This window comes from Phasianus colchicus, chromosome 10 (genome assembly GCF_987193195.1).
Source record: "Phasianus colchicus chromosome 10, bPhaCol1.hap1.1, whole genome shotgun sequence".
NCBI lineage: Eukaryota > Metazoa > Chordata > Aves > Galliformes > Phasianidae > Phasianus > Phasianus colchicus.
The window spans coordinates 13,304,995-13,321,312 of NC_143445.1; the positions used below are offsets into that span (position 1 = coordinate 13,304,995).

Genomic DNA, 16,318 nt, shown 5'->3' on the forward strand with positions numbered 1-16,318 from the left:
AGACAAAATTATTTTGCTTCTGCAGAGTCCAGAAGGATGGTTAATCAGCACCCACTACAGTCTAATCCAGATCAGAAGAAATTACTAGATAAGTGGAAATACCAGCTTAGCATGAAACAGAGGAATGAAAATCTGATGGTTTCTTTAGGTCAACACAACAGAGTAGGAATTAGTCTTTTATCCTCCTACTGATAAAGAAAATAAAACACCATATTAAAAGGTAAAGTCAGTAGTAGGATGTAAGTAATGCTGGGGTATTTCTACTCGGTTGTGGATTTACTGGCTTAACTTTCACATCCTAACAGTGCTATCATTTAGAAAAGAAATCAAAATTCTGAACACAATCTGAGTAAGTAACATACCAAGCTTTGGCACTAACACTTACTTGCAATTACGCTAACAGGTATGTATCAACATCTATTACATTACCTGTTTCTGTTATGCTCAAAAGGGGTTAGGAGGGGATGGGATGGGAAGACATTTTAAATTATCTGATTTTCAAATTATAGAAGTGCAACTCAAATGTGTATGGAAACTATCTTACCTTCTGGACGGTACTGAGCCACAATAGTTACTGCTTGGCCTGCATTCTTCAAAGCTGTTGCTGCTTGTTCATGGGTGGCTGCCTTCAGGTCGACTCCATTCACCTGCAAATTGTACAAAAAATCCTTTTTATCAACATAAATGTTTGTGTTTATTATTATCATCACAAATACAGACTCACGAATAAAAAAGAATTAAGTGGATACAAACAAGTTTCCACGTCCTGTGAGATTTTCCTGTTTCCTTATAATGAATAGTTAATATAAACGAAAATTAGTGATCTTTACTGAAATCAAAAGGCGGTGAATCTTCTCTCACATATAACCATCTGTTAAGAAACAAATAATCACAGTATATCACTTCATGAATTTATTATTGCTAAGTCAATTTTCTTGTTTAAGATCTTTTTCATTCTTTTTAAGGACATGCACTGAATGCTGCCTTCTGTGATGGTTCAGTTCACCTTTCTACAACAGGACTTCAATGGAGCTCCTTAGTAAAAGCATGCCTACAGACCACTGTGCTTAAAATTCAGTAACAGACCTCATCCTCCATGCTTTCAATGCAGCCATTTTAAAAAGTGTCAGAAAAAAAAAATTGAAGCAGAAATGTGTCATATTATAGACCAAAAGTGTTTTTTCATTATTACAATTTAAAATAAAGATGTACTTTATTAACAGAATTTTAATGACAGCAGAGCCAAAATTATTTTTTTTCTTAGATATCTACCAAAACACAATGTAACTGTTCTGAGAAATTATTTTTCATAAATTAAGTCATTTCAGGAAGAAACACAAGATCTTTATGACTTTCAGTACTAATACAGGAAAAGCCCTGAGGTATGAGATGGGTGCAATTAAAACTAATGGGAAGTTCTGCAGTTAATCCAGGAAGCAAAGCATCAGTTTCCAGATATTACTGCTAAATGTCTCCATCTCATTAGAAGGCTTGTTTCTGAAACCTGCATTCTTTCCATTTAGACACACACACACAGCTCAGATATCAGTAAAAATTACTTAAAGTCTTACAATTTTTCACTCTGAATAACATCTGAGATAGAATAGTGTCATTTTCATTGAGGTAGAGATGAGAAACTGAAGCAGACTAACATCCTTAAAGATACTTCAGAAATATACTGGCTACTGTTCCATTGCCTCAAATTCAGCTCAGTTAATTAACAATATTATTTACATTTATATTGTATTATCTGTCATTAGTATCAAATGTAGGGAAAACTTTTTTGTTGCTGGTATTTAAATAAAAGAAGCAAGGATTCCTACAGAAATTATACGATCGCCTTTCCTAAGTTCTCCACTGAGGTCAGCTGGTCCTCCTGCAAGGATGAAAGAGATGAAAATTCCTTCTCCATCTTCTCCTCCAACAATGTTGAAACCAAGACCCGTTGATCCTCGATGCAGGACAACCTTTCTAGGCTCCCTGGATGAAAGAAAGGAATGCCAAAGCTTAGTCACAAGTCATGAATGAAATTGAAATAAATAATTAGGAAAGGAAAGCTAAGTCATATGAGAGAAAAAGTATTGAAAATTCACGTATCAAACATTATATGTTTAACCAGTTATATTTTCAAATATTTTCTATTATTTGTATACCTTCTATTTAGCTTGTAGATGCAAAAAAACCCTTCCCATTGTTAGGTGAACTGAGCTACCCATTCGTATGTACATATTCTAAATTCCTGTTATGCTGCTTATGCAGCACTACGTGACAATATTTAATACTTTTCATATTGTTCAAGAGCCTGGAACAATCTAACGGTAATAAAAACACTATTTTTCTGAAACATACCAATTAAATTCTAATGGAAAAGTTGATAACGAAACGTGTGTCCTTGCTGTTCTAATTCCATTCTAGTTGGACAAAAAAAAATGTAGCAAAAAGAAATCGTAGCACTCTCAAATATATTTGAAATTTATTTGCAGAAATCGTAACTGAAAAAGTTTAATCCAAACCAAGTTGTTTAATTCTTGGCTTCCTGACTTGGATCAGGAAATGAAAGAAGAAATGCTGATCAAGTTAGAAGAGTGAATTCAATAGACACAGCCAGTCAACATCTAGTGCAGAAACCCTCCCTCCAAAAATCTGCTGTTTTCTCCAGTAGAATAAAAGCAGGGATGATTTCAGAAACAGAAAACTTCTAATAATAAAAAAGAAAATGTGCACTACATTTAAAAATCACTAGAGAGCACTAAAGAACAATTAACGGACATTCTTAAATATTTGGAGACATAAATTATTAATTTATAGGACAAACTAAGATGCTGCCTTTTTCCAAAACAAAAAATATAATCTAGTCTGATTTTTTAAACTTCACCGTTTCTGCAGTAGCTTTTAGATCAATCTAGCATCAAATTCTTAAATTTTACCCTCTACCAGATGTCAGATTCATCTTTTCAGAGCGCTGTTTTATTACAAATGTATAACCATGTGAAAACGCAACACAACAGATAAGCTGCAGTTAGAGAACATACATACATGGCATCTTTTTACATGTTATTCAACATATCTAAGCCTCTTTCTGGGATGAAAGCAGTGGAAAAAGGGAAGGTAATTTCAAGAACACCTAAAGCCCTCCTTGAATAGCCCTTACATTTCATCGGAATCCCAAAAATCTCAGTAATTTTGAGAAAAGCTGTACACTTATAACATCAGCAATACCATCAGAAGGATAGAACCACTCCGGCACACATGTCCACCTAACCATAAGTTAAACAATATAAAGACATATCTGAGGCCATCTCAGTTTCTAATACACAGAAACTCATTCTCCAATTTAACCATCTCACTTATGCTTTAATCTGGGTAGACTCCATCTCAGAAACAGAATGACACTACCCATATTAGACAATAGTGTGGCACAGATTTGAGCAACAGTATACTGAAAACGCAGTTTAACATTCCCGACTTGCAGGAGAGAAAAGTAACAAAATTAGATGTGCTGTATTGATGAACAAAAAGATTAATGCAGTCTTCTACTGAATTGGTGAAGTAATGAATGGTTGCTAATGGGAAGGGTTAAGAGCTCTCTAGCCATTCTGATGACCCATACACCATCCTAAAAAGTTCAGTCAATTCACGAAGCACTTTGGCAGGGCATTCTGATTTTAACACTACTCCAAGAATGACATATCATGTATATATTTTTTAAAATACATCCATTTGCTTCTTAAAACAGTAATTAAATTGTAAGAAATAGATGCATTTATGCTTTGAAATATCTTTATGAGCATTTTTCCCAAAAACACATATTCTGAGCTTTCGTGGTTAACTAATGTAGCTTTTCTTCTTCATTACCTGGTAATCTCATCATCTCCAAGCATTCCCTTTGGAATTGGTGAATATCGCCCTGGAGATGCTGGGGGAAGGGACTGTCCTAAGTAGGCAGAAGGAGTGATATGGTTGTCCACTGGTTGAGAATAAGCTTCAAAGAGGAAGAAAAACAAAAATAAGCATTAAGACAAGAATGAGAAAGCTGTTGGAACTGAAACAAAATATTATGTGGAGTGACTCCTAAAAACAAAATGTAAGCCAATGTTATACTTATTGCAAACTGGCAAGTAGCTTGCTTTTTTCTTCTAGAGATTTGATGTGGAGTATCTCAGCATCTCTAAGATAGTCTAGGCTATTCGTACTATCAGATCTGAACAAGAAGAGATGTTACGTTTCTTGAAAGTAATCAGTTCACTGAGACAGATATACAAGCTTGTGCAAAAAAGTCAACTGTACTGCAAGGATCATCTGCACTGATTAAATGGAGTGTTACAAAGATTTAGTCTAACTTCTTGTACAACAGGCCATGAGTCTTGAGCAGTCCTCCGCATGACAGGCCTAAGTTTTGTCTGAGCCACAGTACCCACACTAGAAAAGTTTAGCAGCTTAATCCTTACAGCAGATGGAAAATATACTATAATTTTGAGAAACTTTTCCCAGTAAGACCTGGGTTATATGCAAGCTTCTGCACAGAATTTTTGTAGGAGAGATTTGGTAAATAGCCAGCTTTCAAACCACTCAATCCATGCTGGGTTGATTCTGCATAGTAAATTCCACATACGGACATTCTATCACCCTGACCAATGCTCTGGTAAGTGAGGTTCTCAGGTAGGGAACCATATACTATCTTAGTGCCTGCATAGAATCTGATATCAGATTGCTTTGCATTCTTTTCTCTGTCACAGCAGTAGAGTTTTCAATTTTCTAGACTGAGTTTCAGCAAGCATTAAAATGCACTATTAAATGCCTAGGTAGTTTATCAGCTAGTGCTTTTACAAGTAATTAAGTGTGTTATTCCAATATACCTTTTTAAAAGCTAGCATTCTTAGTGCTGTGCTATGGAAGCTAATCTAACATGGCACAAAAGGCTCTCGGAGGAATTCCAGAGGAAATAAAACAGAGCCTATGCCTTTTCACAAACTGTTTTAGCTGGATATCATACCTGAAGGACATTCACAAGCAACATGATAGAAATGAAAAGTAAGCCATCACTTTTTGGATCCCAAATAAGGTCAAAAGTTCTAAGTAAACATTATTAGCGCAGTAAGTGATAACAAAATTGTGTTTTGAACAAAAAGAAAACTAAATACATAAAATTAACTTGTTTTGACAGAAAAAGTTAAAGACACTTAAGGAGAAATTCTGTGCCCAGATGCAGATCCACCCCCATTGCACATTACACAATTCTATTCAACAGGAAAATGGAGTATCTGCAAACTGCTCGCACTAATCACAAGTACGATCTCCAAAATGGAAATAAAATTAAAACTACACTGCAATTTACTGTCATTACATATTCTCCTCTTCCCGTATTTATGCTATTTAAGCAATCTTAGAGCATCTATGTTTCCAGTGAGGGAGCTGATTACTCCCTGTCTTGCATTACTTTATTTCTCAGTGCACAGAGGAAATATCGCACCAATGCACACAGGCGCATACGTGCACAGACACAAGACAAATAATTTCACATTTACTAGAAGTCAAAAGTGCATCATTAACAATGTCTTCAAAGGAGGCTTGTACATGAAATAAATAATCTATGTACTCAAGAAAAGAGTAGACACTTTCCTGTCTCTGTGATATTCTACAACATGCACGCTGCAATTTTATATGGTGGTTCTGAACAGCAAGTTCTAGATCTATTCAGTAATATTCTAAACTCATACTCAATTATACAAATAAGTTATTCAACATTTCTTCCAGGATCCCCTTAACAATCAACATTTATATTCAGATTACTGAGGTAATTTACATTCCCTACTGATATGACTTATTTCAAAAGGCCATTAGTTATGACTGCGGAGCACACAAATCAGTTTAGCTGCCAATGTTACTAGCCAGATGGATGGCATCAGTGACATTGCAATGAGTAATATACTTCATGTTGTGCAGACAGTACAGGTACTGTATCAGCAGGTACTGAGCATTGTGCTACCCTATGTCTCTGATAAAGTATTTATTTAAAAAAAAAAGCCAACAACAAATAACAAAATAAAACACTACATAAGCAAAACCAAAGATGGATCTGGGCAGTGAGCAGCACAGGCATATATTTGGGCAGTAGGGATTCATGACTTTATGCTATGATGCAATTAACTTCAATGAACTGAGTCACCAGCTCATCTACCAGTTGGGAGAAATTTATTCTCTGCATAAGAAGAGTGCCTGCAGCATGCCCTTATGCCTTATGCATGCTGCTAGAATTAATACTTCTTTAAAAGTACTTATTGATACAGACAGTAGGAATATAAAAACAGAATTATCACCCCAAGGAGACTACGAATTTCCAGTCAGTGAGACTTACACCAAGTTAGTTTTTCATTGATGTGGAGATAGAGGCTTTTTTCATGTGTGTGTGTGTTGTTGTTGTTTTTTAATAATCTGGGACTCTGAGGAATTAGTAAGTATGAACATCATACTTACTAATACCAGGGTATCACCGTGTTATCAGGAATTGGCCACTTTATCAGGAACTAGGTCCTTCTCTACCTTCCTCTCTTTGCCTCTGCCCCCCAAAATAGATTAATAAAGTAAACAACCCAATGACCAAAGGAACTGGAGTATTAGGTAAGTTACTTTTATATTTGTCACATCACCATCCACATAAATGTAATCATATCACTGCAATACTACCAGGAACACCACAAATCAGGTTCTCTCTGTTCCAGAAAATCTAAATTCGAAGTGAAACATATGAGAAGAAGTCAATTACAATGGAGAGAGAAAAAAAAAATTCTCTTTCCCACAGAAACAGTGGGAAAGGCTGAATTACCAGATAAATTAGATCCCGTAAGGGAAAATGGCTGCTCTTTAATCACTGACAATAGCATAAAACAGGATGAATAAAAGAAGGTTGAAAATCAGTTTTGTATCAGTGCACGGAACCTTCAAGATCATCATTTTAATAAGACAGTCAAGACACAAAACTTAATTATCTCCACACTGCAATTCAATAGGCTTATGAACAGATTTAAAGCTACTGTAGCTATCGTCAACAAGGTGATATAAGGCTTATAAGATACTTTTAGCCTTTGTTTATTGTATTTTTCTTATTGTTCATTACATACTGGTTTAGATTATATCGCTGCTTTATTCCAAGTGTTCCTTTTTCCATATGAGGTACTATCTGAACATATCAGTGCTAAGTATTTGATATCTATTATCTGCATCTCACAGTGAAATAAATAAATAAAACCTCTAAAATTAATAAAAAAAAACATGTTGCTTTTTCCCCCAGAACCAACTTCTGGGAAGAAATGAGTACAAGCGGTTCTCAAGAAAAGTCCACGTATTTTTCATTTTATTATTGGATAAATACCAAATTAAATAAATAGATGGCAAATAACATATTTGAAAATTCTTTCTACCCATTAAGAAAAGGTTTCCTCACTCCTACTTTAGAATGTTTGGTTATAGGGGGAAAAAAAATCCTAGAGTGAATGAAATAGCAATTGAACAAAAGGTCAGTTTGGATTAATAGAAAAAAATCTTCCAATATAGCAGTAAAAAGTATTCACAATATTCAATACAATTTATATGATCTATTATAAGCTATTGAAGAGTAAATCCTTCTGATATTTCAAATGATTAACAGTAGTACTAGAATTTGCATCAGCAAACAGCAGTATCTTTGAGGTGAGCTGCTTCTGCAGTTGCTGCCATAGTTGCTTCAACCATGTTTGATCAAATTTACATAACACTGAAGGTTTAATTTTAAAAAGCTTTAAAATTAAAGTACTAAAATGAAATATGTTAAAGCCTTAAAGAGAAAAATATGCCACAAAGAAAAGCTTACAGTTTGTGATGTCAGGAGGGGCGTAACTATCATTCATGAACATGCTGGTGGGTTTTGCAACTTTCAGATAAACAAAGTCAGAAGTGTTTTTTAAGGCAGTCACCGCTTCTTCATGAGTAACTTCTTCTAAGCAAACACTATTCACCTAAATATAAAAAAGAAACAAATTCTCAATACAAAAAAATGCAGGTTTTCATATGACACTCACTGAAATCTCTTGAAGCAATGTAGCACTGGGAGTCTTATTATGATTCACATACCAAAGACACAATTGGCCCAACTACATAAAAGATTCTATGTAGTGATGTGAAAGATTATAAAATATGGAATATTCTAAAATGATATTAAATATTTTATAATGATATAGTATGAAATATTATAAAAAATGGAAATAATATAAAAAGCTCCGGTTATTATAGCAAACAGTGCTGACAGTAACACCATAAAAGCAGAAAACATTACTTTGGAAAACAAATAGAGCAAATATGACATCACAAATTTCATAAGCATACACAAAGTTGTCTCCCTTTTTCTTCACTTTTCGTTTTTAGTTAATCCTCTCTCCTAGCTGGAGAGCAATTCAAATCAAAGCTAACCTCTTACTACAAGTTATGTCATGCTACCTCAGACATTTGCTGAAATCTACAACTTCTCTTTTTATTAGACTGTCAATTTACTCGTACAAAAGCAAACTCTTACATTCTTGTTTTATCCCTGGTACACAGATATGCACTTCCTATAATGCAGATTTAAAATCTTCTTTTTAATATTTATTTTTGCACAGTTCTCCACGAACACATAGCTTCATCACAAACTGAGCTGTGTCCTTACTGAGTCTAAAAGTAAATACTCACAAAAAAACTGCTGCTTTTACTTACAGCTAAAAGTTTGTCACCAATTTGAAGTTTGCCATCTTTGTGGGCTGCCCCTCCTTCAATTATTTTGGTTACGTAGATGCTGTTGTCTCCAGGTATGTGCTGATTTCCTACACCGCCAGCAATACTGAAACCAAGACCTGCTTGAAGATAAAGTCATTACTCAAGAAACCTTATAGCATCCCCTAGATTCAAATGACTGTATGAATAGTAATGCTACCTGTATCACACATGAGTACATACATATAAAAACACTAGCCTGCTGCTGAAGAAATACTGGGTGCCTTTCCAAGTAAACTCTATGATTTTCCAGAAAGTTTTGGAAAAGCAATAACATTCACAGGTGGTCTGAAAATCTAATTGTCTTCTTCATGCATTGTGAAAGACACACAGAGCAAAGCTATAACATCATAACTGATACTTTAAAAACTGTTTTCCAACACATCCATATATAGAAACAAAAGAATACGCTAAACTTTTTTTTAATGTCTCAAAGATCTAAGAAATTTACATTAAATACTTCACTCCTGTTTATAATGTACTTAAAGTTTACTAAATACTATCAGTAAAGCAATTGAACTACACACATTTTTAACAGTTCAATGAAAAATACATTCTACAAGAATAGCCCCAACAAACACGGATGCAAATATATGATATGCCTGCCTTAATTTGCATTATTTTGCATCTCCTAGAATTTCACATGCAACGTTCTGTGTTCTTTAAGTACTAAATGCAGAAATCTATCATCAACTCTATCCATCTCCTGAGGAGTTTTCTACTTCCTACATACCTTTAGGGCCTTTTACAAGTTTTATTTCCACTACTTTTTCTGTCACTGGTTTTCTTCTTTTGACATACAATCGCACAATTGATCCCGCTTCTTTCAATGCTTCAACTGCTTTGCTGTGTGTCACATCACGAACATCAACCTCATTTACTCGTAGGATACAATCATTAACCCTAGAGACAGCAATATTCCTGTTCAGCTGTTGTGTTATAGCAGAGCAGACTCAGTAGGAGTCCAACATTCTATTGAAAATACACTAAAACACGTTAACATGGTCAGATACACAGATTCTACTTCAAAATTAAAGTAATTCAAAACAACGCTACAAAATTAAAATAAAAAATTATTAATAATATAATAATATTTATATAATAATATAAAATTAATGCGTAAAAAATAAAACAAAGGACATATAAAACTGGAAAATATATAAATGGAATGTTTTGTCCACAGTTTCAGAGGATGTTCTTTAGATGAAACACGAGATAGAATTTTGCAGATGACTTTGTACAAACTACCTTCCATTTAGAGCTATAAAAAAATAACTTCAAAAAGTCAGACACTAGGCATTATATAGTGAGAATTCACTAGTTTTAAACCATGATATGAACAAGTCAAGCTCCTTTCCTGCTCTCCACAAGCTATTTAAGTGCTGGCTTTTCTTTCCATTAAATGTGTTGCTGTAGTAACACTGAGCTCTCATTACAGTAAGTAGAATGTCTGACCCACTTGTCCCTAAGTTCTGCCAGATGTATCTTCTGACAGTGCCAAACAGGCTAAAACAAAGTCTTGAAATAAGCTTAATAAGACTAAAACACTTAAGTCAATCAGGCATTTGCACAAAATAAGGTAGGAGCAAGTTCTGAAGAGAACGAGACACAAAAAAGCTAGGCTTACAACCAGCTTTTCTTATTTTATTTTTCCTTTACACGGTTATACAAGAGTTTACTGAGAGACTGCTCTAGATTTATAAATAATTTCAAATAATTCATAAATACGATTTGTTATTAATACGTAACTTCAAATCAAGTTGCAAATTCATTTTCTACTAGCTAATGATGAATCAACATTGCCTTACTAGTAGTTAAGTAGTAGTATCATCCCTTAAGTAAATAAGAAAACGAGGGGTCCTACAGAAAGAAGTACTCTATCATCTTAAACAGAAAATATGGCATTGAGGATATGCAGTATCTCTAAAAAAATAAGACACAGAATGAAACCAAGCATACAAGAGAGCAATTGCTAAGCTCAACTTGTTTAAAATGCAATGTAATATGATAACTGAAGCAAGGAGAATGTTCTATCAACTGTTTGACAAATAATAAACATTTAGCAACCCAATACAGAAAGTCATCATACCGTAATCTTCCGTCCTGTGCAGCTGCACCTCCGGCTATAATTTTTGTAATGAAAATACCTGAATCATCCCCAATATGTGGGTTGTCTGTGCCACCTGCAATGCTAAAGCCAAGTCCTGAATTTCCCTAAAGGTAGAAGGGGGAAAAATTACATATTTCTTTTTTGGAGAAAAAATATTATATCTGTTTCAATATAAACCTAAATTTATATAATTTAACTGATAAAAAATATTAAAAGAACTGTCAATTTGTGATATTAAAATATGTTGATTTTTCATATTTATGTGTTACAAACCCCACATGACAACAAAGTATGGGAAGACTTCAGTATATTACCCTTTCAAGAGTAATTTCTTCATACTCATAATCTGCATCTGTGCCATTGACCTGAAAAGAAATAAAACCAAGACTTAGAGAATTTTATACATTCTACAATACAATTTGCTATGCTGGCAGCTCATTCCAAACCAAATCTCAGCTGGTTGGCACTGATCAGTGAGCTCAGGAGTGTGATTTTTCACACCGCTCCGTTCATGCATCATCAGACACTTTCTGTATTAGTTTAAATGTAAAGTTCCACGAGCAGACTGTTTTACATGGAACCTGCAAAGCAGAAACCTATTTCTGACTTGCTGAATAAAATGCTCTTGCTGTTCCTCAGGCCATACAGCAAGTTAGAAGTGAGAAAAAAGAAGGGATTGTAGTGTGAAGGAAAAATTGTATGAAAAAAGAAAGCAGTATTTTCAAACTATTGTTCCTCACAGACCAGAGAAAAATCAAATATTGATGCTTTACATTATTTCTCACTGGAAATTAATAAAGCCCTTCTAAAGCAACATCCAACAATCATTTATGCCAATATTTATCATGTTACATATATACTATAGTCCAACAGATCACAACAGGACTGAAACCAGAAGAGTTTAAAATAATATTTTATGAAGCTAGATGAGAAAAACTCCTAGAAGTAAGCCATAGTAAGCCATGAAGAAAAGAGAAGCCTTGTTACCCACAATTTAGAAAGGATATCCCCATTCTTTGCTGCCTACAGAAGTAGGACACAAAGAACAAGTGACTAATACCTCAATTTCAAAAAACCCACAATTAAATGCCAAAATTCTTAACCATTTTTAATGGTTTAGCACTACTAAGCAAAATAAGGAATAACATTTCTCTAATTGTTTTACAAAGAATCTTCTCCATTCTTACTCTGTATCTTCCACTTCACTCTGAACAAAATTAAGATCACATCTACAGCGTTCCTCACGTTTGTAAAACATATTTAATTTAATTTATTTCATATTTATTTCAGCAGCCAGAGCTGAAGACTCCATCATTTCACAGACTGCCTAGTATCAGGCTCATTTACGCCTCACTACAGTTTTTCTTAACCTCTAATTACATCTCCCTTTACTGCAATACAACCCATATCCATTGCAGACCTAACAGATCATTATCTTCCTCTTTGCACAGTACCTCAAAAATGATATGTCCTAATAGTTTATTCAATGGAAAAGATACTCTGTTTTTAACACATGATATTTCTCCATTAAAAAGGAAAAGGTCTTGACCTTCGGAATACATGAAACCAGATCCATTACTACAACAACACCAAAGAAGCCACTGTGATCAAGATGTTTTTATGTTAGCTTAGTCCTTGAACTATTATCTACAAAAATGCCATGTGCTAACTGAACCACTTGTCTAGTATTACAGCACCTGGGAAACGGTTCACGATGACTGATCAGCACCTGACTTCTTTTTATTTTCTTTTAAATAAACAAGGATGATTAATCATTTTCCTGTTCATCAACAAAAAGCAAGCCGAATAGATCTCAGCAACACTCCAACTCAAATTTAAAATATATACTAGATAATGGCAGTAAAGAAGAATCTCCATCATTTTTTGTCTTTTACTTTAGCTCAGTTCCCCAGTCGATATACTTGTCAAATTGATTTTATCTAGTGAACTAAGCATTAGCACAGGAAGGGCGAGGGTATGCACAGTGATAAAAATCACAGTCCTATTCTACTTTTTGGAAGTTTTGTAATGATCTTGGATTGCTGAAGCAAGCAATATTTGCAGGGTCTTTCCCTGTACGAACAAAGACATCACAGTATACTATGTAAATGCTGTAATGCCACAATGGAAGACAAGCAATTTTCTTTGAAGACCAATTGGTACTTCAGCAGATAGTGATAGGACAAGGGGGAACGGTTTTAACCTAAGCAGGGAAGATTTCAATTAGATGTCAGGGGGTAGTCTTTCACTGAGAGGGCAGTCAGGTTCTGGCAAAGGCTGCCCAGAGAGGTTGTGGCTGCTCCACCCCTGGAGGTGCTCAAGGCCAGCCTGGGTAGGGGTGCTGGGCAGCCTGAGCTGGTACTTGATCAAGAGGTTGGCAACCTGCACACACCAGGGGGTTGGAACGTAGTGATTCTTGAGGTCTGTTTCAACCCAAGGCATTCTATGATTCTCAGCAGCTCTGTAATTCAGATAACAAGAGCTATGTTCTTGAACATTTATTCACTGATGACTTTCTAGATTCAGGTGGATTTTGTTCCTACTAGTAGAAAATCTTTCATAGTTTCACAGATGCACGATGCAGTTACCCACAGATAAGATTTTATGTTACATACCATGTAACTATGTGGGAATCTAGAAAGATATGTCCAGGTTCTTTACCTCTTATACTTACACAGTTGGTTAGATATAACTATAGCTAGCTATGGGTTTGTAAACTGTTAGTTTAGATAACAAATGGACACTCAAAATTATAAGCTCTGTTAGTCCTGTTTTCTGTTGCTATTACCTACTGCTCTGCCCAGGTCTTCTGAAATGTGAGAGTATTTTTATTCATTGCTTATCTTCCCAATGTAGTTTGTGTGTGCAGACACCCCACTTTCAGTATTCTTTCCTAAAACATCTGTGCCACATCACTAAAAGACTCACATACTGCAGACTGCTGCTGTCATCCTTTATTCAGGCAAGTAATTCATTCTAAGGATTCGCTTATGAGCCAATTGTGTCACTGTACTAATCTTTTGTCTTCTGCTTCAAGTAATACATGCTTTTGCCTGAGTGTTGCCTATTGCAGCTCCTTTTTAACAACTTTAATCATGAATGCTTCTGACAAGAGCAAGGTTCTTTAATTTGTTTGGTTTTGGTTGTTGTTTGTTTTGGTGTTTTCTTTTTTTAATTTTATTTTTTCTTTACTTAGCAAGCATAAATTTGTGCTTTACTTGCTAATACCTAGAAAGAAAACAAAATATAAGCTAGTGCAGATATTAATATTGTTTTAAAAAAACAAGAAAGCAGGGCATAAGGAACTGCAGGAGAAAGGTACAGAAGGAAAAATTGACACTTGTGTCAAACATGCATGCATTCCAATGCTTCCAGAGTCTATACCTGCCAGTGTTGTTCTTATCACAGACCATATACTGCAGAACACAGATTTGAGCCTCCACCTAATTATACTTATCACTTACTGTTTTGCACAGATCCAACAATTTCTATGAACACTTAGAGCACTATAAGCTTAAGTATAGCCACTGCACTGAGAAGTATTTTATGAAAAGTGCAATGGAAATGGAAAATGGCACTTCAAATATGAAAGCATCTACCTGAGCAGCTGAAGAAACATATTGTTCTGAGATTTCAGGGGTTCAGCATCCAATCAATTGCATTCTACACTGTGTTGCACTGTCACACAGCTGTACCCATACAGAACCTTCCCCTTACAGCCTACAGATTTTTTTTTTCTGGGTGTTTTTGTTGTTATTGTTGTTTGGTTTTTGTAAAACAGCTTTTTAAGGATTTCAACTAACTATTAGTGGAGTTAACAAATCCATGTACTGTAAGGTAAAATAAACATCGTTGATCAATAACAAAAGATCCAAGCTACTAGCATTATACAAAGTTGTAATTGAAAGGAAGTGTATGCTTACGTATGTTGGAGTGTCCAAAGAATCTGTATTCACCAGAACTGGAGGTGGGTTTGCCTTTAAAAGAAAAATTTAAAAATTATATGTATTATACAACATAAGAGAAAATATGAACAGTAATTACACAATATTTGTTTTGCTGGGTTTCTCAGAGGACTGTTAAAAGGTAACCTCAGCTTAAGAGTCTCTAAAATGGACTCTTCTGAAACACTTGCTTCTAGCCTGAAGAAAGTGCTTGCCTGCCAAAGACAAACTCTGAGCTTATTTATTTTGTATACAAATTCTGTCTCTCATTTTGTTTTTCAAAAGGATAAAAAAAAAAGTAAACATGCCATAATTTGACACAATATCAGTTACTTGTGATGCAATATTCAAAATTGCTTTATAAGCCAGCATCCTGAATGCAAATGTTGGCATTGATCACATCTTTCTTCTACTGGGAAGTTTTTGTATTATTTTTGGTTTGTTTGTTTCAAAACAGAATTGTAAGCTGCAAAAAGCAAACTTATAAAAGGAAACTTATGGAAGATCCACAAAACAGATGTGAAAGCAAATCCATATCAGCAGACATTCACTCATGGCAGCATGTACTTCCATTGGAAATTTGTTATCAACTCATAGGCTGTAAGAAGGTTGGAGATTACTGCCATAGAAATAGGAAATTACATAGCATTCTTGCTGGCTGGGAAAGGGTTGAATAAAGAAACATTTTTATTCACTTATGTTATTGAGAACATTCCAATGAAAATGCAGTTTCAGCTGAAAGAAAATCCATACGGATTGGAAGAATTTCCCTGAAACAGCCTGAAATAGATTCTTTACTTTTTCATTGACTATCTCCCTTAAAATCAGTTGCAGGTTTGTTTGTTTGTTTTTTAACTTTTATTTTTAATATATTAGATAGAGTGAGTAGGATATAAACTTTTTAGACTTCATCCTAACAGCAAGCACAAGAAGAGAAACAACAAGAATCTGCATTCTTTCAGATACAACTAGAGGCTGTTCCCACTGACAGAGGAGCTTCCAAGACCACAGGCAGTGGGACTGGAAATGCTGGCATTGAGCCTGGTCTAAGAACAACAAAAAAAAATACACAAAGGTGTGGAAATACATTCTTTATCCCAAATAATGTTGAAGTATTAAGTCCAATATGGGATGCACAACCTCAGTGGTACAACACAAAATTCATCTCAACTCCATTGAAGCTGAATACATTTTTTATGTATAAATACTTCTCATCTTTAAAATTAAGATATTCTTAATCTTTTTTCATCTTTCTGTGTGTTCATACATGTATGTACATATCTAAGCATATGTGTCTCAGTTTAACTATCTGTAATAAAAGCTAGTATTTAACACACTCAAAGACTTACAAAACATTGCAATTACAAAGGCCTCATTATCATTACAACAACATACTTCTGAGAAATACAGTTCCACTCCCAAAAGCCACAAAGGACTGACTTAGACTGAGATGAAAATAAACTATCATTACCAGGCAGGAGTT

General features: G+C 34.7%; 1 protein-coding gene across 19 annotated transcripts in view; it reads right to left on the minus strand.

Moving 5' to 3' along the window:
• DLG1 (discs large MAGUK scaffold protein 1) overlaps positions 1 to 16,318 on the minus strand; it is a 134,293-nt gene that overhangs the window by 34,130 nt on the left and 83,845 nt on the right. For all 19 annotated transcript variants that reach the window (XM_031596266.2, XM_090147359.1, XM_090147362.1 and 16 more), the window contains 9 exons: positions 14,815 to 14,868; positions 11,206 to 11,256; positions 10,871 to 10,995; positions 9,515 to 9,684; positions 8,725 to 8,861; positions 7,847 to 7,991; positions 3,856 to 3,982; positions 1,824 to 1,980; positions 545 to 647 (listed from right to left, as the gene is read on the minus strand). In XM_031596266.2, the coding sequence (XP_031452126.1) occupies positions 545 to 647; positions 1,824 to 1,980; positions 3,856 to 3,982; positions 7,847 to 7,991; positions 8,725 to 8,861; positions 9,515 to 9,684; positions 10,871 to 10,995; positions 11,206 to 11,256; positions 14,815 to 14,868 (1,069 nt within the window). The remainder of the gene's footprint in view (positions 1 to 544; positions 648 to 1,823; positions 1,981 to 3,855; positions 3,983 to 7,846; positions 7,992 to 8,724; positions 8,862 to 9,514; positions 9,685 to 10,870; positions 10,996 to 11,205; positions 11,257 to 14,814; positions 14,869 to 16,318) is intronic.